This window comes from Oryctolagus cuniculus, chromosome 10, assembly GCF_051225735.1.
Source record: "Oryctolagus cuniculus isolate XC-2025 breed Fujian yellow rabbit chromosome 10, ASM5122573v1, whole genome shotgun sequence".
NCBI classification, from domain to species: Eukaryota; Metazoa; Chordata; class Mammalia; order Lagomorpha; family Leporidae; genus Oryctolagus; species Oryctolagus cuniculus.
Genome location: NC_142876.1, coordinates 72,356,349 through 72,370,535, shown reverse-complemented (window position 1 = coordinate 72,370,535; position 14,187 = coordinate 72,356,349). Strand labels below are relative to the sequence as shown.

General features: G+C 39.8%; 1 protein-coding gene across 1 annotated transcript in view; it reads left to right on the top strand.

Annotated features, from left to right (window-relative positions):
• Window positions 1-14,187, top strand: part of CNTNAP3 (contactin associated protein family member 3) — a 247,828-nt gene that overhangs the window by 115,485 nt on the left and 118,156 nt on the right. Inside the window, exon 4 of the mRNA XM_089305409.1 lies at window positions 10,642-10,789. Coding sequence (XP_089161535.1) covers window positions 10,642-10,789 — 148 coding nt within the window. The remainder of the gene's footprint in view (window positions 1-10,641; window positions 10,790-14,187) is intronic.

The following is a 14,187-nucleotide window of genomic DNA, read 5'->3' as shown; positions in this document are numbered from 1 at the left end:
AAAGAAGCTGAGAACACTGTGTAATCTCCTAATCCTAATCCTAGTGCTCCCACCCCATTTACCCCAGTCCTTTCCCCATCTCTAGATGAGGTAGCCAAGTGTGCAGTGAAGATTGTAGGCCAGGGCAGCTGTCTCTGAGGAGGCACTCTTGGCTGGAGGAGCTCTCTGAAGTCTGAGGCCCTGGACACAGAATGGGACAAAGGCAGGCAGGATAAAGGAATACTGGCCCAGGGCATTGAATACAATGCCTCTGCCCCTCACTCTTGGGCTAGAGAGAATCAGTTCCTTAAACTGCAGATGACAAGTGTGGTCCCAGGTAAAGAGAAAGGAAGTGCCAGGAACACACACACAGCTGAGAGCAAGGGAGGAGTCTGGAGGCAGCTGCCCCTGCTAAAGCCTGAGTGACATAGGGGAGGAAACAGAACGTCAGTGCATGCTTGTGGAGACCATGGCCAGGAAAAAGCCAAGGATGCTAAATACCAGTTGCTGTGATGGAATAACTCAGACATCACAGGAGAAACCTCAAAAGTGGTTACATTTGGGATTGAATGAAAAGGTGACTCTTACTTTTTAAATATTAATCATTATTATTTTGGTTTTCTAACCAAGCACATATATGTAATCATGTTTTCTGTGATGGCTTATTAGCATGTTGATTTTATGTGTCAATAAGTTATCTAATTAATGAGTTTATATTGATTTTGTGAGTCCTCAAAATGTACATTTGTAATCATACACTGATGGAAACAAGTGCAAAACAAAATATTTGTCCTCATATAATGAAATATCACACTAATATATTAAAATGGAGACTTTTCTGTTTGCTAATTTAAATTGATGGGGGACATTCTATTCCTGTACTTCAGAGAGCCAACAACTTTCATTGTCATGACTTCCTGGAGCTAACTGCCAATACCTTAGAGTTTTCTGGCTTTCAAATGAATTGATTACACATTTGAAGGATACATAAACAAAAGGTCCAGTGCTCATTTCAGTTTGTTCCTCTGATGTACAGGTTTCCTTTTTCTCTCAAAATCAGTGTTTTAACATTCTGTGAATAGTCAGCATTCTTCTTGAATTTATTGTTAACTAGTTGGCTATTGTCTCTTTGGTTTAGCAGTAATGTGGTCTCATTCAAATGCCAAGAAAAATATTTTTATTTTTTCATGAAACTTCTGAAACAGCTTTAACATGCAGTTCAATGGAGATTAACCATTTGATTATAACAGATTTCAAATCTATCTGGCTAGATATAAATTAATATGATTAGTTCAAATTAGAACTTTTTTTAAAGGCAAAATTGAAAGTTTTTAATAAATGCTAGGTGTTATTTTGTATATACAACAGCAAGTTCCTTTGATAAAGATCTGAAATATAAAAGCAGATTGTGTGAACTTGGTGACATGCTGATTGTAACTGATTACAACTGAAAAGTGTGAATGTGCAAGACACAGCATTCTCTTATATAAAAGACATACTTATACCAGGTGGAATGAATGTCTATAACAACAATATCTAAGAAAAATTCTTCAGAACTGATAGGTTAGTGCTGTCCTGCTTAAATATAACTTACTGATTACTTGCCTCTGGTGTTTTTACTTGTTTATCCAAGACATTTTACCTTTTTTTCCTTCTAATTACTCATTATTCTCCTTTGTCATCAATGTTCACAGTCTTGAAGCTTCACTTCAATTGCTTGGTCTATTTGATTTTCCCTAACATGACATTACTCTTGTAGCAGCCTTTTCCTTGAAATTGTCAGGGGAAAAATGGACAAGCAGAGGCAGACAGTTGTCTGGTATTGGTAGCAGCCCCTCAATGTGGGGAAAATGTAGGGCAAAAGATACAAAAGAGACTTTAAGAAAAGATACAAAAGAACTTGACTTCAGTGTTAACTGCCCATTAGAAGTATTCACAAAGGGAGCACACTTTATTAGGAGCCAACAACAGTAAGAGGTAATGTTCTAAAGGAAACTGTGTCACTATTGTTAGCAGCCAGGATGTTGGAGAAAAGAATGCTGGAAGAGACTAAGAAAGATGCAAGGGATGCAACCCTTGACTCTGGCTTGATCATCTTCTCCAGGAGGTGTTTCTCCCTAGAAATCAGACCGGGAGTGATTGCCAAATGGTGCACACTCATGAGTAGCATTGACATAATGGGAGAACCTCTGTACCGGGGAGGAAAATTCTAGTGTATTAGTTTCTTTTCCTCATCTTGATATTTCCTTGCTCTTTTGTGAATCGTGGAGCCCTGTGTGGTTTGTTTTGTTTTTGTTTTTTTTGTTGTTGTTGTTGTTTGTTTGTTTTGACAGGCAGAGTTAGACAATGAGAGAGAGAGAGAGAGAGTATATTGTAATAAGAATCTTCTTTAGTACAGTTGAATGTTTGGGAAACAATAAAATAAGAAGTTGCTGAAGAACTGATAACTTTTAAACAAGTACCATCTTTGCCAACATCTTGTGAGTACTGACTGCAATCCTGTGTGTAGTTGCTTAGTGCAGTGGGGTCATATAGACTTAATCTTTGTTTTAAAAAAATCACTGAGACTCATTTCTTTACCTCATAACTTAAAGATTTATTGAGAAATTCATTATGAGAGAAATGTTATAAAATGGCATATCTCTAACAGACTTCTTAAAAATAATTGTTGATGAATCTTACATGAGCACAGTAGGTTTTTCCTGCTTATGGCTGTCTGTCCAGTATTCAATACTCAACCAAGAGTGTTCATGAATTTAACATTATGCCATGTGAGGATCATAGCAGATCCTGTAGTGTGATTGTCTTGTGAATTGACCACTGTCACTGTCTAAAACAAATCAAAATGGTCATTTGGAAATTTTTCAGTGCTGTCATTAATTCTTAAATTATTTAGGAAATATACTTATAGCATGTGTGTGGACCCCAAGCCACATATTTCAGTCACTTTTGTTGGGTTTAGGATTGATGGGTCTGAAGAAGGCATGGAGACAACTGGTTAAGGCAGAAAAATCTTCTGTAGTAGATAAGAAAGCAAAGTAAGGGGAAGAAAGGTTTCAGCTCCCCCAGACATTGGGCGGGAATTCTGACAGGAGACTTCAGCCTGCCAGGCAGCAGGTACCAGCCCCTTCTCAGCTGCTTATGCACATGCAGAAACCCACATCCATTGCCCATGATAGGAAGGGCTTGATCATGCAGAAAGCCCCTTTGTCTTTCTTCTTATTCTTTATTTTAATGGCTTATTTTATTTATTTGAAAAGACAGAGTTGCGGAGAGAGGTAGAGGCAGAGAGAGAGAGAGAGAGAGAGAGGTCTTCCATCTGCTGGTTCATTCCCCAATTGGCCACAACAGCTGGAGCTGTGCTGATCTGAAGCCAGGAGCTTCTTTTCAATCTCCCACGTGGGTGCAGGGGCCCAAGGACTTGGGTCATCTTCTACTGCTTTCCCAGTCCATAGCAGAGAGCTGGATCAGAAGTGGAACAGCTGAGACTCGAAATGGCACTTAACCCACTGCACCACAGTGCTGTTCCTCTCACTTCCCGTTAGCTTTTGATGCGGATGATGCACAATGTATGATTCTGTCAGTGTGGTATGTACTATCATCAGCTGAATGTGTAAAGAATATGTGGTATGCATACACAATGGGATATTATTCAGATAAAAAGAACGAAATTCTACCATTTGCAGCAAAATGGATGCAACTAAAGGGCATGATGTTGGGTGAAATAAGCTGCACACAGAAAGAAAAATATCACTGTTCTCCTTAAAAAAGCAAGCAAGCAAGAGCTGTGTATATCAATAGTGCTGCTTGCTTTTTTAGTTTTGTGAAACTGTTTTACACGTTTCTCAAGCCAGAGGTTAAAAATGTTATGCTAATATGGTTTTAATTGAAGGGTTAAAAAGTTAAAAGCCGCTCCCCCCCCCCACCTCCTCTGGTGAACTTTCCTGACCTCGTTAGACTTGCTCTGCATAGCCATTCTCTATAAAGTTAATTGGTCAGTAAATTACCCCAGTGTGAGCGTAACCTTAGTTTCACCTAAGTAAGATAGAAGAAGTCACTGTATATCTCTTTGCCTCCTGGAACCCTGACCCCACCATGTGTCCCTTATCGCCATTCAGCTGCATTCCTAGGTATCATCAAGGCAGTTCCTGCAACCTTGTTGTGTTTGTTGTGTGGCCCTCCCTTTTGGCAATAGGAGGCTTTTTGATACTCCCTGTATAGGCCATATGGTTCTCTGAGGTCTAATCAGGACCTTACTCGATATCCTGTACTCCCTGTATTCATAAATCAACTGGTTGTAAAATCACTTAACTTGTATCAATTGTTTACTCTATACCTCTGTCTGATCTATGCAATGATTGATTTTCTTTGTTTAAACTTGTATAAAAACCCCAACCCAAGACTATTTGGGGCCGCTCGCCTGTACTGGGACGGGGGCCCCGACACGTCGGATCATCAATAAACCTTACCCTTTGTTAATTGCATGAGAGAAGGTCTCTTGGAGCATTTTTGGGGTGGCAAGAGCAATCCAACTCTAACATAATGATCTGTGATTAGTTTAAACTTCACCATATATGGGTGCAATGGTCATTTTTCTGTTCAATTATTTTCTTAGCCATTTTCTGTATTCCCAACAAAGGAAAGCCTTTTTGCTTTTTACTTGTTACCTTCTTATTCAGTGAAGTATTAAGCCTTTTTATTGTAATGCAAATTTAAAATATGTTACCTCAAAAACTAAAAAAAGAAATGCAGAAGAAAGGAGGGTGGGAAGACACATGGGGGCAGACGGAAGGGAATATTATTATGTTCTTAGAATTATATCTATAAACCATACTGAATCTGTTAAAACTAATTAAAATTTTTAAAGAATTCTTTTCTTTTTTTTTTTTTTAATTTATTTGACAGGTAGAGTTATAGACAGTGAGAGAGAGAGACAGAGAGAAAGGTCTTCCTTTCCGTTGGTTCACTCCCCAAATGGCTGCTACAGCCGGTGCACAGCGCTGATCCGAAGCCAGGAGCCAGGTGCTTCTTCCTGGTTTCCCATGAAGGTGCCGGGGCCCAAGCACTTGGACCATCCTCTACTGCCCTCCCGGGCCACAGCAGAGAGCTGGACTGGAAGAGGAGCAACCGGGACTAGAACCAGCACCCATGTGGGATCCCAGAGACGCAGGCAGAGGATTAATCAAGTGAGCCACGGTGCCTGCCCAAAAACGTTCCTTTCTAATCACTTAAAAAATAAAAAAAAAATCATGCATAGATTTTAAAAAGTTTTTGCACCAAGATAAACTTATCTTTTTTATATTTTATTTTTTTATTCTATTTTTTGATTCTGTATTAGCATGTAATACTTAGATATTTTTAAGGAACACAATGCAACATTTCAATATGTAAGACAGCTTAAACTAACCATACCAAGCAACCAGCCTTTACATTAAAAAAGAAAAAGAAAAAACTTTTGTGTTTGGAGCCTACCAGTTCCTCTATTCTAGTTTTTTTTTTTTTTTTATTTAGTAAATACAAATTTCCAAAGTACAGTTAATGGATTACAATGGCTTCCCCTCCCCATAATTTCCCTCCCACTCACACCCTCAAATATATAATATAATACATATAGTCACCTCATTGTGCTACAAAACATCAGAACTCCTTAGGTTTCACACTACTGCATTTTGTTACCTGTTATCCAAACTTTCCTTTCTCCCCAACACTTTCTAGTTTTCAGGGCTTAATACTTATTTTAAATTCAAATCAAGTAGTGTGTGTGTGTGTATATATATATATATATATCACATTGATTTTCACTTAATTGTATTGTATCTCTGAGTGTTCTTTAAAAAAAATGATTGTTTTATTTGAAAGGCAGAGCTGCAGAGAGAGATAGAAAAGCAGAGAGAGAGGGCGAGAGAGAGGTCTTCCATCTGCTGATAAACTCTCCAAATTGCTGCAGTGGTGGGAACTGCAGGAGCCAGTAGATATGAAACCAATACCCAGAAATTCTTCCACATGGGTGTAGGTTTCCAAGTTCTTGAGCCATTTTCTGCTGCTTTCCCAGATGCATTAGCAGGGAGCTGGATCTGATGTGGAGCAGCCAGGACTTGAGCCAGTGGCCAAGTATTTTGGATGCTGGTATTTCAGACAGCAGCTTTACAGCACCGGCCCCTTTGAATGTTCTTATTCTTTTCAACTCTTATCAGGTATTTTTGTCACTTCCTTCTTTTGTAGTCTGATGTTAAGGCATTATTATGTTCACTTTGGAGTGTCATATTGCCATGTTTTTCCACACTTCTTGTGTCCTTACATTGATTTTTGGTGCATTGACAGATCTGTTGTTTGTATTACCTTTCAAACGGTGGTGTTCATGAACTAGAGGCTCTTTTTCTGAAGATGTGTCTTCTGGTGTTGGTTTGCTGGGTTCCTTTGACTTTAGTTCCAGTTGGATGCCATGGTATAGTCTCCCTGCACTTTTCTTTCACTGTGGTGGTGTAGAGTCAGGACCTCCTAAGAAGGCTTAAAATAGGGAAGCAGCCTTGGACCTCAGGGACAGGACAAAATTAGGAATTTAGACAAGGACTGGAATGGAAGTTTGAGCTATGGGAAATCAAATCGTCTGACCCAATTCCATCCCCATGGACACAAATGAGGGTCCAATCAGATAAAGCCTTCAGGAGCTGGTCTGAGAAGGGGGAACCAGAACCAGTGTAAACACCGCCACGTACATGGATAGAAAAGCACACTCAGCCACTCAGCGGAAGGGAGAGGGAAGTGCCAGGGTGGAAACTAGGCAAAGGCCTCCCTGCTCTGGGTCCCCTCCTGCATGTGATGAGTCCGTACACTTCTCTGCAATAATAATTACTTTCACTTCACTTTTGTCCGGTCTCCATTCTTTACTTCTATATTGAGAAGAAAGTCTTGAACCAGGGGTGCCAGCTTCAGTTGACTTTTGGGCAACAGTAGATGACAACAGCAGTGGGAGTCTGAAGCAATCCTAGGACCCAGTAGTGCTGCTTGGACCCTGGCACACAATTCTGCAGTTGTTGCCCACACTAGAGACAGAAGCTGTAAGACCAGCTGTGGTGCTACAATCATAGGGTGCACAGGCCCCAGTCCTTATAAGTGTGGAGGGACCTAAAACTGCAGGATCCATGTAGGTGCCTGGAGAGTTGGGGTGCACATACCCCTGTCATCTCCACATGCAAGGGTTCCAAGCCACAGAAGCAGTGCTGGCCCCATAAACAGATTGGCTGCAGGCATAGTGCTAAGAATAGTCCCAAGAGTTTACTCAGCTCTGAGCAGAGGTTTGGATCTTTGACCTATTGTGAGTCGATTTTTTAATAGGTGTAAGGTAAGGGCCTTCTTTCATACTTCTGCATGCAGACATCCAGTTCCCTAACACCATTTATTGGAGAGACTGTCCTTTTCCCAGGGAGTGATTTTAGCTTGCTTTTCAAAGATTAGTTAGTTGTAGATGAGTGGATTAATTTCTGGGATTTCTATTCTGTTCCATTTGTCTGTGTTTCTATTCTTGTGCCAATATAGGATATTTTGATTATAATGGCTCTGTACTATATCTTCAAAACTGGTACTATGATACCTTCAGCTTTGTTTTTGTTATTTAAGGTTGCTTTGGCTATTCAGTGTCTTTTATGTTTCTATATGAATTTTAGGATTATTTTTTCCAGCTCTGTGAAGAATGTTCTTGGATTTTGATTGGAATTACATTGAATCTGTAAACTGCTGTGGGTAGTGTGGGCATTTGATTATATTGACTTTTTTTTTTTTTTTTTTGACAGGCAGAGTGGACAGTGAGAGAGAGAGAGAGACAGAGAGAAAGGTCTTCCTTTGCCGTTGGTTCACCCTCCTATGGCTGCTGTGGCTGGTGCGCTGAGCTGAAGCCAGGAGCCAGGTGCAAGGCCCAAGCACTTGGGCCATCCTCCACTGCACTCCTGGGCCACAGCAGAGAGCTGGCCCAGGAAAGGAGCAACCTGGACAGAATCTGGTGCCCCGACCGGGACTAGAACCCGTGTGCTGGCACCACAAGGCGGAGGATTAGCCTGTTGAACTGCGGCGCCGGCCTGACTTTCTAATCCATGAACATGGAAGATTTTTTCCTTTTTCATATCCTCTATTTCAATAATGTTTTATAATTTTTGTTGTAGAGATTTTTCACATTCTTGGTTAAATTTATTCCACGATATTTAAGATTTTTTTGTGGCTATTGTGAGTCAGATTGATTTACAAGTTCTTTCTCAGTCTAGCATTTTTGGTATATAAGAATGCTATTGAGGGGCTGGCACTAAGATTCCACCTGTGGTTCTGACATTCCACATGAGTGCTGGCTCGTGTCCTGGTCGCTCTCTGCTTTAGCCTGGGAAAGCAGTAGAAGATGGCCTAAGTGCTTGGGCCCCTGCATCCATGTGGGAGACCCACCTGAAAGAAGCTCCTGGCTCCTGGCTCTTGCCTTTGAACTGCCCCAGCTCTGGCCATGTGGCCATTTTAGGAGTGAAGCAACAGATGTAAGACCTTTCTCTGTCTTTCACTCTCTCTATATATAACTCTATCTCTCAAATAAATAAATAAAATCCTTTAAAAAAAAAAGAATGCTATTGATTTTTGTGTGTTGATTTTATGTCCTGCAACTTTGCCAAATTCTCTTGTGCATTCCACAAGTCTCTTTGTGGAGTCTTTGGGCTCCACTATATAAGGGTCATGTCATCTGCAAACAGGGATAATTTGATTTCTTCCTTTCCAGTTTGTATCCACTTGATTTCTTTTTCTTCTTGAATGGCTCTGGTTAAAACTTTCAAAGCTATGTTGAATAATAATGGTGAGAGTGGTCATCCTTGTGTGGTTCCAGATCTTAGTGAAAATATTTCTGGCTTTTCTGAGTTCAGTATGATGCTGGCTGTAGATTTGTCATATATTGGATTGATTATATTGATGTGTATTCCTTCTATACCCATTTTTTAAAGTGTTTATCATGAAAGGATGTTTTATTTTATCAAATGCTTTATTCTGCTTCTATTGAAACAATATTATTTTTATTGTTCATTTTGTTGATGTGATATAACATGTTTCTTGATTTACATGTGTCAAATAATCCCTTCATCCCACTTGACTTGAGTGGGTAATCTTTTTAATGTATTGTTGGATTTGATTTGCTAGTATTTTGCTGAGGATTTTTTAATTTACCAAAAATGAGGCACAAAGACATAGAAAATTTGAATAGAAAAATAACCAAGATTGAATCAGTAATAAAGAGCTTCCCCACAAATAAAAGCCCGGGATTGGTTGCTTCACTGCTGAATTCTACCAAAACTTTTAAAGAACAACTAATTATTTTTTTAGATTTATTTATTTATTTGAAAGTCAGAGTTACACAGAAGGAGAGGAGAGACAGAGAGAGAAAGAAAGGTCTTCCGTCCAATGGTTCACTCCCCAATTGTCCGCAACAGCTGGAGCTGCGCCTACCCGATGCCAGGAGCCAAGAGCTTCCTCTGGATCTCCCACATGGGTAGAGGGGCCCAAGGACTTGGGCCATCTTCCAGTGCTTTCCCAGGCCATAGCAGAGAGCTGTATCAGAAGTGGAGCAGCCGGGACTCGAACCAGCACCCATGTGGGATGCCGGTGCTTCAGGCCAGGGCGTTAACCAGCTGCACTACAACGCTGGCCCCAGAACAACTAATTTTAATTCTTAAATTATTCAAAACAATTAAAAAGGAGAGAGCCTTTCCAAATTAGTTCGATGAAGCCAGCATTACCTTAACTCCAAAACTGATAAGGATGCAACAAAAAATAAGAATATATAGACCAAAACCCCTGATGGACACTCATGATCAACTTTTAAGTCTACTAAGACTTTATCCTTTATAAGGATGTGACTCTGTAAACCCACTACCCCACCTGCCCATGAACTCTCTTTTTTATGTAATATCCACATGCTTCTTTAAGTAACACTAGTCAAGGGAGTTTTTAAAGATTACACAGCAGAATAGCTAGGTAAGGAACAGATGCTGAATATTTGGTGTTAACTTCAGTTTATTTTTCCCCTGTGAATGGTCATGAAGTAAAAATTTTACCTTATTATTAAATTACTCATTGCTGAAGAATCTAAATAAATTTGTATGTTCAGAAATGTCCATCGTTTCCTTGTTCCCACACATTATATTTTGAAAACCTGAAATTAAGACAAAAAAATATTTCAAACAATCTTCTCCTCCTGAGTCTAGAGTTTCTCATCTGGAAATTAAGGGTATAGCCCGAGGTCCCTTCTAACTCCTGGATTCCAGGATTCTTATTACGTGTCCTGTGTCCATTAGCTCCGTGCTTTATTGGCCTGGATGGTGTGATTTCATGGGGGCATCTTCAGTAACTGGAGATGAGGAAATGAATACTTCAGAAAAGCAAACTTAGTGGAGGCTGCCATGTTTATAGGGGTTTTTAATGATGTTGATGAAATCTCAGTGACCCTGTCGATAAGAATTAGACAGGGGTGACTAACTCAGCAGTTGAGGAGACGCTGTCACATCCTTATACAACCTTAGTGAGGGTTCTTTGAAGAAGACAGCCTTTTGTATAGCGACAAATCGCAGTGCTTTGTTCAGAGGCATGAGAGGTGATGGCATGAAGATGTTATTCTGCTGATCTCTTTGTGTTTTCTCCCAGGGTTTCCCAGGCAACACAAATGCAGACAGCGTGGTGCACTACAGACTGCAGTCCCCCTTTCAAGCCAGGTTTCTGCGCTTCCTCCCTGTGGCCTGGAATCCAAAGGGCAGAATTGGGATGCGGATAGAAGTGTATGGCTGTGTGTACAGTAAGTGGAATTTATTCCCTGCATTAAATCAATGTCAGCCTGAGATGTAAAATCCAATTTGCAAACTGAACTTGACTTTTTGTGGCTTTAAACAGCTGTGAAAGTAGAACTGATTTTTATGGAAAGTGTTTTGCTCTGCTCATGACAACGTGGACCTTTCTAATGTCTTTGTCAGTAGAATTTTGAGGTGGCCCCAAACTGAGATTTATTTATCTTTAGATTTCTAGAGTTTAGCAAAGTACTTGCAACATAATAGACATTTAATGAAACTAATGAAATTCAAGCTAACAGCAGATAAAGCTGCTTTTTGGTAGCTAAGATGGCAGTCCCTATGAAATACAATGGTGAAGCTAGGGGGTTGATTTCTTGGGCACAACACAAAGCTCTCTGAGGTCTCAGTTCTATTTTTCTCCATTAACACCATTGTGAAACTTACCTTTGTAAAGCATGCTGTAGCTTCACTTGATCTTCATTTGCTAAGAACATAAGTTTATGCATTGAATTAACCTCTTTTCTCATCTATTAGCTATAGTATGCATAGAAAGAAAACAGCTGGCATGAATATAACATAAACATAAACAGCAAGTAGTGAAATTCTGTGTCAGGGCTCAATTACACAATTGCTATTTGATAATCCAGATACACTTGTGTTATTTACACAGTCATAAAAATTTTAAATTATTGTCAAAATATAACAAAATTTAAAATATCCCGTATAGACCTGAAGAACAAACCAAAGAATTAATTGTATGGAAATGTTTTAAGCAGCTTAAGCTTAAACTTTTCTATCATACTTTGCAAAGGGTCACCTCATTTTCTGTGGAGTCATAGCATTAGCCTTGAGATTGTTAATTTTCTAAAGCCTAATATCAATATCTACCTTCCATGAACCATTTAATATCTCAGATATTGTTTACATTTTATTACTTAACCCCTGTACAAACCAATAAATTTCTAACTCTTTCTCTGTTTTCTAATGTTTACTTTTCTGCAAGGACTTAAACAAAATCATCTGTTTTTAGTATCAGCGTTTTGTTTCCCCTTCCACTGGTTATATCCTTTCTTTTCTGTGTTCTGTTGAAATTATAGCTGTCCCCAGTCTTGCATGGGTGAGATGTCTAATATTTAGAGTTTTGGTTTGATGCTATGAAATTAACTTTCTTCTTGAGACAACTTCATGTCTACTGACTTTAAAGTAGAATCTGCTGTTTGTTGGAGATTTGTCATTAGCTTGATATCCCTTCATGAATATCTATTACTCCAGCTCCTTGGGCTAGTGGTTGGTTTCAGGAGGATAAAAGTTTTATGCCTGCTTCCAGGAAGGGCCAGAGGGGTATTTAGCTATCCTGGTTTCTGTTGGCACCATTAACTTCTGTAAATACATGGAAAAAATTACAGACAGATGTTGCACCCCATTACCAACTAAATCATAGCACATTCTTTAGAGAATAGATCTCTCCATTATCCTTTTGTTCCTAGAGGCATAATTTTTCAAGTATATTTAAATATCAATGTCATTGACAGTAATATAATCCTTTATGGTTAATTTTAATAGTGGTTGATTTTAGTATTTTCATTTGTATTTACACTGCCCTTTCTGTACCCAAGAACTTTACATATCATGGGATATGCTGATGCTTACAGACAACATCTCTTCCCAGATTCATTTTATCTACTTTCCTTTAAAAGAAAAAAAAAACAGCTTTTTCAAGGTATATGTTATTTGATGCTGGAATTTAATTTTAATTTAATTTATTTTTCACTTTTCAAATGGGCAATACCTGCTGCATTATGTCGAAGCCAGTAGTCAGGAACTCCATCAAAGTCTCCCATGTGGGTGACAGAGGTCCAAGCTCGTAGGACATTATTTTCTGCATTTCTAGATGCATTAGCTGGGAACTAGATTGGAAGTGGATCAGCTGAGACTCAAATGGGCATTCTGATGTGGAATGCCAACATCACATGTGATAGCTTAACCCACTGTACCACAATGCCGGCCCTCCTTTTATCTACTTTCTCATATTGTATTTAAAACTATGTACTCATTGTTTCTCTCAACATTATGAGTTTTTACAGATTCCTGGCTTACAGTGTGCATACTCCACTTCCATTCCTAGGTTGAGGCTGGGGAAGGGGGATGCTCCTAGAATTCATCTGCACAAGAAAGCCGAGGATTTTGTAAACACATCTCTCTCTCTCTCTCTCTCTCTCTTTCTCTCTCTCTGTCTCTCTCTCCTTAGTTGCCCAATTTCTTTCCTCTTCATTACATTTCTGGATACACAAGGGTCAAATATATAATTGCTGTAGTACCAGCACCTCATACAGAGCCAGGAATATCCTCAGTGTACAACAGCTCTTATTTCTGTGTTTTTTGTTTGTTTGGTTGGTTTGTTTTGTTTTGTTTTAGATTTATTTATTTATTTGAAAGTCAGATTTACAGAGAGGGAAGGAGGAAGAGAGAAAAAGAGCTATTCCATCTGCTTGTTTATCCCCCAAATTCCCACAAAAGCCAAGGCTGAGCCAGGCCTAATCCAGGAGCTCATCCACGTCTCCTGTGTGTGTGAAAGGGGCCCAACACTTGGACCATCTTCTGGTGCTTTGACAGCCATTAGTAGGGAGCTGGATTAAACTGGGACAGGAATTGGTGCCCATATAGCATGCAGTCCAAGTACTGGCTTAACCTGGTATGGCACAATAACAGCCCCTCTTTTTTTTTTTTTTTTTTGCTAAAGTAAAAAAAGCCATTCAGAAAAAACTCTGAAATGTTTTAATGAAACATGTTTAAATGTTTAAAAACATGTTTAAAACATGTTAAAAATGTTTAATAATGAGCCAGAGCCACGGCTCACTAGGCTAATCCTCCGTCTTGCGGCCCCGGCACACCAGGTTCTAGTCCCGGTCGGGGCACTGGATTCTGTCCCGGTTGCCCCTCTTCCAGGCCAGCCCTCTGCTGTGGCCAGGGAGTGCAGTGGAGGATGGCCCAAGTGCTTGGGCCCTGCACCCCATGGGAGACCAGGAGAAGCACCTGGCTCCTGCCATCGGATCAGTGCGGTGCGCCGGCCGCAGTGCGCCGGCCACGGTGGCCATTGGAGGGTGAACCAACGGCAAAGAGGAAGACCTTTCTCTCTCTGTCTTTCTCTCACTGTCCACTCTGCCTGTCAAAAAATATGTTTTAATAATGAAACATAAATCTTAGCTATTGTGAATTGAGCTGCAGAAAACACAGTGGTACAGATAACTCTTTCATGTGCTGATTTAATTTCCTTTGGATTAATCCCCAGGAATGGGATGCCTGGATCAAATGGTAGGTCTATTTTCAGATTTCTGAGGAATCTCCATACAGTCTTCCATACTGACTGTACTAGTTTACATTCCCACCAACAGTGTATTAGTGTACT